This window comes from Wasmannia auropunctata, unplaced genomic scaffold (assembly GCF_000956235.1).
Source record: "Wasmannia auropunctata unplaced genomic scaffold, wasmannia.A_1.0 LD336090.1, whole genome shotgun sequence".
NCBI classification, from domain to species: Eukaryota; Metazoa; Arthropoda; class Insecta; order Hymenoptera; family Formicidae; genus Wasmannia; species Wasmannia auropunctata.
The window spans coordinates 4,476,424-4,483,541 of NW_012026800.1; the positions used below are offsets into that span (position 1 = coordinate 4,476,424).

Consider the following 7,118-nt stretch of genomic DNA (forward strand, 5'->3'; position numbering starts at 1 on the left):
ATGGTGTGACGTTTAATCAACGTATATATAAATATTTTTACATATGTACTAAAAAGTATACTAGCCTTGTTATCTACAAGCTGAACTACTTCTGATGATTCATTGCCGTCACTCTCTTCACTGGTGTTGGCTTTGTGTTTGCTGATGTGCTTACGATCTTCCTTAATTGGAGTCATTGTTTCATATTTCTCCAAATTATCGCATGCTTGATCTTTCGTCCCATTCTTTAAAAAATTGTAAAGCATAATATAAAATTAATCGAAATAATTTCATGAAAAATGTATGTATTAAATACATAATAATTTAACAATAAATACAAACATTTAAACTGCGTTTTTCCATTTTATTTTTCTAGATTTATGGTTATTGCCATATTTAAAATTGCAAAACGTCTAGAAGCAATTCCAAATGTAGTAATAACCTGAAAATCTGGAACAATTAAATAAATATATACTTATTTCCGATTTGTAATAATTTTGCTGGGTAACAACTCGCAACTTTGTTTTTATTTGGCCATTTGACGTTGATGGTTTTTTTTCTGTTATAATTTGTTTAAGATAATCCATTGTATTTTCCTCCTTTTAACTCTCGCGTTTCATTCAAAATAATCCAATTCACCTCCCCAACGCCAATACGATTTTCTTGGAAGAATTCGAAAAGACCTGCCAATTTCTTTGGCCATGCTATTGACATTTTACCTTTAAATGTACGTAATAAATAATAGAATTAATAAAAATTAATGTTTTCCTGAATGGTTGGCATAATTCCACTGCCTTTCAGGTAAAACCCGCATTTGTCGCAATTAGATTGTCACCGCACGCATTAATTGTGCTAAAGGGAAATCTACAGTCGAAACGTAGACATGTGGCTATATAATTATGCGATTTTTTGCAGTGTGGACAAATATGATTCTATATGGCTAAATCTAGCCAACTCTGGAATTTTTTTATGGGTTATAATATTTGCTAGCACGTATTTTCCTTTTCCCGCGTGTTTCTCTTTTGTTTAGAGAAATTATCAGTTTGTTAGAGATATTTCTTTATTTCAGATAATTATTCTCACTCACCTTTTGTTCGCCGTTTCTGGCGTTTTCTTATTTTTTTTATTTTTCCTCTGCAGCCCACCGGCCGATCGCCTCATGAAGATCAGTGTCGTCTTGCGTGTTCAAGTCCTCTGCACGAATTGTTTTCGTGTATACTTCCGTCGCACTTCTATTTTACTTTTCACTTTGTTCAATATTCCGAAAGCCTTCGTGATTTTCACTTCCCGCTATATCTTTTTGCCATGAATTTCGCGCCTTCTACCTAACCTAATCTGTACCAAAGCCGCCGAAGCGTGAACTGTGTACTGTGTGATATATCTGTCTGCAGAACGTGCGATTACAAAAAAATCGATTCTTGAATCGATGCTGCATCGATGTCATGCTCGCGACAAAATCAACTGTGATTTATCGTGATTTATTGTGATAGTTGTCAATCGATCGCATATATATATGTAAGTTTTCCTTTCAATGAAATTATACAATGTAGTTTAACTGTAAAACTGAAAATAAATAAATGTAACTTAAACATTATAAATATATAAAATTTTTATATAAATAATTTTTTAATTTTCGAAAAATTTAAAGGTTGTGCAAAACAAGATAAATTAAAAATTAATTGCATAACCTTTAAATTTTTCGAAAATTAAAAAATTATTTAAACTTGTATATATTTATAATGTTCTAATTACATTTATTTATTTTCAATTTTACAGTCAAACTTTATTGTATGATTTAATTAAAAAGAATATATATATATATGGCTAATTACAACAAAAAACGATACTTAGCTTACCTATGGGCAGACAGTCCCAATGCCCAAAAGAACTCGAGATCAGCGAAGAAACGATGAGACGAATGATGATATTGATGATCATGCAGAAGATCATTTACATGATAATGACATAATAAATCAAGACCAAATAGATAGATATGATGATGATGATAATTGTGAATCACGAGCTAACCAATTCAATTTTAACGCTGACAATGATGATAATAATCCTGGTCGTGAAAATGACAATGATCGAGAGAATTTAGCAAGACTTAATGATTATTATCGCCTACCATTAGATAGTGGTGATGAAAGCGTCGAAAATGAACCGGCGGTATGTGTGGTTTCCAGAATAAACTTATGGCATGGATAAAGCTAGATTTACACTATCCAGCAATGTCCAACTCTCTTCTAAGCTTTAATTGTTTATTTTATAGGAAGTTGAATATATAATAGATATTCATATATTGTATATTCAATTTCCTAATCTAAGTGAACAATTAAATGCCTAAATGTTCAGTCAATCTGTGTTGAATAATATGAATCTAACTTAATTTGGCAAAAACCACGGTAGCCTTCAATATTTTGTGTATATTAATTATTTGAAAGTATACAAAGTGTAAAAGTTAAGCAATAAAAATATTTATTGGAAGCTATATTGCACTGAAATATAACATATATGAAATATTTAAAATGTACGTATCATTCACAGATGAATGAAATCATGGAAAATGACACTGATTCTCAGCCTGCAGAAAACAATCATTTTGATGATGGGATTTACGACAATAACAATGTCGATAACAATGATGATGAGGTATAATATATTTTAATTATATATTTTATTGATATGTTATAATACTGTAATAATGTATGACTAAGAAAAAACAGAAATACTTTATAATAGATTCATAATTCTATAATTCCATTAATTTTTATTATATATAATTTATATTATAGGAGCAACAGAAATTGTATGACGGAGCACGGATCACGAGGCGTGAAAGCGAATTTCTCATCATGTCTTTTTTTTTTAAGATATTCTCTTCCAGATAGAAGTTGGGAAAACTTTTTGAAACTAATTGATTGCCATTTACCGGAGTCAAAGTACTCTACGAAACATCGGTTTTTCAAAAGATTTCCGAAAATGCAAGACTTTGATAAGCATTATTATTGCTCAATATGTGAAGATTACTTAGAAATTCCAAATAATACTGAACAAGTATTATGTGCATGTGGAGCTTTAAATAATAAAAAAAAAACTAGAGAAAGAGGAAAAATATTTCCTTAAAATATCTGAAAAATTAAAAGACATCTTAATCGATAAAAACGTTGTTAGTCATCTTCGCAAAAGTGAGTCTAGTGGAGTGACATCCGGTAGAATATATAAAGCGCTGGAAAGAAATGGAGTAATTGGAGAAAATGACATAACTCTGCAGTTCAATACCGATGGTGCAAATATTTTCAAGTCGTCAAGGAAATCACTCTGGCCGATACAAGTAGCGGTGAACGAGTTACCTTATCAAATCCGAAGATGTAATATGATTTTAGCTGGACTTTGGGTTGGCGACGGTTCACCTCGAATGGATGTGTATTTGAAGCCTTTTATAAAAGAAGTAACACAATTACATGAAAAGGGAATTATGTCCTATTCCTGAAAAGGGAAATGTCAGCATCAAAGTTCATACTTTAATCGCAATTCTTGACTCCACTGCTAGACCAAAGGTTAAAAATATTTATTAATGTAATTTATTCATAATTATAAAAACGCTCAAAATATATGGCGCATTTCATTTTAAATTCATAAAGATTTTCAAGTTATCTCTTTGAATTTCTCCGTGATTTTTTTATGTTGTGATATTACATAAAATATTTTTAGATTTTTTAATTCTTTTTTAAATCTAGAAATTTTTGAAAATTGAGGTAAAAAAGATTTTTATTTTGTTGAACTCGTAATATCTTCTTAAATATTGCAGATACAAAAAGAATACATAGTAACCAATTAAAATTAAAATTAATAAAATTATTTAAAAAAAAGATGTTCTTTAAGATGATATATAAAAAATTATGTAATGTTTTCTTAATAAAAAATAAAAATAATTTCTTATGATTTTCCCCAAAATAAAAACCGCTCATTTTGTCACTAAAAGTATATAAATATACAAAGTATAGGGGGCATAACCACCCTTCAGTAATATAATATCATTTTTGGATGCTCCATTGGCCATTTCAATTTTTTTTATTACTGAACTGCAGTCCTGTCCAAAGTCGTTATTGCCTATATACTTTGAGTATACATATATTTACGTACTTTTAGTGAAAAAATAAGCAACTTTTATTTTGGGAAAGGTCATAAAAAATTATTTATTAATGTTAATTTTAATTATTGTTAGGTAAAAATTATTAAAATATAAATATATTAGTAAATTTTCTAAAAATATACTATTTTAAAGATTAACTTTTTCTGAACAATTTGTGTGGTATGGGTTTTTTCCGACTTATAATATACTTTACATATATATATATATATATATATATATATATATTTCTTTGCAGGTACAAGAATTTAATCAATTCAATGGTGAGGGTGGATGTCCATTTTGTCTCAATCTCGGAGAGACAATGGAAAAAAGACGTGGTCGCATTCGCATTTATCGGCCATTTGTTGGGACTCTTCGAACTTCCCAGCAAGTATTCACTGATGCAGAAAAAGCTATCAATCAAAACGAATCTGTCAATGGAGTAAAAGGATTTTCTCCATTATCAGTAGTGCCTATTTTTGATGTTGTTCGGTCATATGTTCCGGACTACATGCATGCCAATCTTTTAGGAACAATATGAACCTTTTGTGAGGCATGGTTTAATAGCACTTATCGCAATCGACCATGGTATATTGGTAACAAAAGAAATGAAGTAAACCAACGACTTTTATCAATAAAACCGCCTACGGAAATACGACGCACACCTTCGAGTATAGAAAAGCGAGCTTTATGGAAAGCTACAGATTGGCGAAATTTCGGGATGTACTACTCATTAGTAATTTTACGCGATATATTGCTAATTAAATATTATGAACATTGGTTTTTATTAGTTTTTACTATGCGTTTATTACTAAAAGAGAACGTAACTGAAACTGATATTGACGAGGCCAAGTTAAGTATTCATAAATTTGTGGAATTAACGGAAACTTTATATGAACCAGAATTTCTGTTATTTAATTTGCATCTCCATTTGCATATGCCAAGATGTGTTAAAGATTGGGGTGTACTGTGGGATAGTTCGGCATTTATGTATGAACATGGTAATGGCATTCTAGTGCAACTTTTCCATAGTACAGGATCTGTCATTTCCCAAATTTTTAAGCATTATGAGCTGACAAATTTTCTTCAAAGGACAGGTCCAAGTGTTTTTAATACGAACACATTTGCTCCAGCAATTGATCTGTTTGGCCAGCTCATTGGAGATGAATATTTTGTGCAAAATGCGATAAGAGAAGACAAAAATTTGATTCTGTTTGAAAATAGTAATGAATTTATTTTGACCCAAGAAACTTCAATGTTAATTGGGAACCTATAAGAGTATAATTTTAATAATCAAAACGACGAAATTTAGATTTCTAGTTTTAAAAGATTTATCTGGAAACATACAATGTTCCATTCCACGTCGTACACGCGATTAACTAAAAGACTGAATTCTATTGTAAAATTATTTAATAAAAAAATACTCCAAATTGATCATTTATTGCGTGTTTGCATTAATGAAAAAAAGTATTTTGTTCTCATTGGTCAACAGTTAATACCAAATACTGATATAGTAGTGGCCAATTGTTTATTATTAAAAACATCCAGCTTCAAGTTTTTAAATGTAGTAAAAAATAATGGACCCGTTTTTTGTTGTATGATTAATGATATATATAAAAAATGTCTGTGTATGAATGTGAATGGTATAACGTATGTAAGCACATTAATCAATAAATCCGAGAGGGATTAGAACATTTTTATTTGGATATTTTTATATGATAACTCAATGATTGTATTTACTTCGAGATATATATATATCTCGAAGACATTTTTATATAAATTTTATAATAAATATTCAGTCACACACACACACAATAATTTGGATTGAATGATTTTCTTATTTATATAATATATGTATATATACACATATTCAATGACACAAAATATATATATTCACAATATATCACTAACCGAATGATTTTTTTATCTCGAATGGCAAAATATTATATATGTACCACTGACAGAATGATGTTCCTATTAACGTAAATTTAATGGTAAAATATTATATTATTGATTTAATAGTATTCCTATTGATGGTATATCCAATAGTAACTGAATAAATCATTGATTGAATGATTTTTCTATTGAAGTACATCCAATGGTAAAATATTTTACTACTAACGAAAGGATTTTCCTATTGGACACTTCAAGTAGTAAAATCATGTGTTAATGACAAAACCGTTGAGTCTGTATGATTTCATCATTAGTCCAAATAATTTTACCATTGTTTTGAATAGTAATACCACTGACACTTTTCGCGACGGGCTTATAGACTGTTTTCACTATATGGATTTATTCTTTAGCCCATTGCTTCCAATTTAATTAAAATAGTTGTACTTACAATAATTACATCCTGGTGGCATATATCCTGGTGCCGCTGGATATGCCGGTGCCGAATATGTTGGTGCCGAATATGCCGGTGCCGGATATGCCAGATATGCCGGTGTCGCTGGATATACTGCTAGATACGTCGTTGGATATATCGGTGCTGGTGCCACTGGGTATTCCGGCACCACCGGGTATCTTGGCACATATGTAGATCTGCAGGCAGTGTACCCTTTTGGCTTCAATTTTTTTTTCTCTTTGTTGATGGCCCTCCGCACTGCTTCATTAATGCGCTGTAAAAAAATGTATTATTATTTATATGTACATATAATGTAAACTATAAAAACAGTATTAAAATTACACAAATAATAGTGATGATTCCATGGAAAATGTTTAAAAATTACGTGATTTGTAATGGAAAAAAATAAAACTGTTTTCGAAATTTACTATTACCTAATTCTTTTAATATATCTTTATATAAGACGGAAAGTTACAAAAACAATAGTATATTTTATAGTGTCTATGTAAATGTACAAATTGTAATATTATGTAACATAATGATAATACACATATATACTTACATGAAAACTATAAAATATACTATTGTTTATGTAATTTTCCGTCAAATAAATATTTATTTACATAATTAGAGGTAAAAATACTAATTTTTGAAAATAGA

General features: G+C 29.7%; 2 protein-coding genes across 2 annotated transcripts; both read left to right on the top strand.

Moving 5' to 3' along the window:
• The first annotated feature begins 1,854 nt into the window (after nt 1-1,854).
• LOC105448085 (protein PFC0760c-like) lies at nt 1,855-3,307 on the top strand. Its single transcript, XM_011686447.1, has 3 exons — nt 1,855-2,148; nt 2,527-2,631; nt 2,775-3,307. The coding sequence occupies exons 1-3, from the start codon at nt 1,855-1,857 to the stop codon at nt 2,868-2,870; spliced, it is 495 nt and encodes a 164-aa protein (XP_011684749.1). The 3' UTR covers nt 2,871-3,307.
• Nucleotides 3,308-3,370: 63 nt separating this feature from the next.
• Nucleotides 3,371-5,548, top strand: LOC105447977. Its single transcript, XM_011686321.1, has 2 exons — nt 3,371-3,539; nt 4,371-5,548. Exons 1-2 carry the CDS (start codon nt 3,444-3,446, stop codon nt 4,653-4,655), a joined length of 381 nt encoding a protein of 126 aa, XP_011684623.1. The 5' UTR covers nt 3,371-3,443; the 3' UTR covers nt 4,656-5,548.
• The last annotated feature ends 1,570 nt before the right edge of the window (nt 5,549-7,118 follow it).

What these genes read in the sequence shown, in the direction of transcription:
- LOC105448085 (XM_011686447.1), top strand. Translation starts at nt 1,855, where the DNA reads ATGCCCAAAAGAACTCGAGATCAGCGAAGAAACGATGAGACGAATGAT. An exon ending in GCGTCGAAAATGAACCGGCG is followed by an intron (nt 2,149 to 2,526) that starts GTATGTGTGGTT and finishes TATCATTCACAG; the next exon opens with ATGAATGAAATCATGGAAAA. An exon ending in TCGATAACAATGATGATGAG is followed by an intron (nt 2,632 to 2,774) that starts GTATAATATATT and finishes TTTATATTATAG; the next exon opens with GAGCAACAGAAATTGTATGA.
- LOC105447977 (XM_011686321.1), top strand. Translation starts at nt 3,444, where the DNA reads ATGAAAAGGGAATTATGTCCTATTCCTGAAAAGGGAAATGTCAGCATC. An exon ending in ACTCCACTGCTAGACCAAAG is followed by an intron (nt 3,540 to 4,370) that starts GTTAAAAATATT and finishes ATTTCTTTGCAG; the next exon opens with GTACAAGAATTTAATCAATT.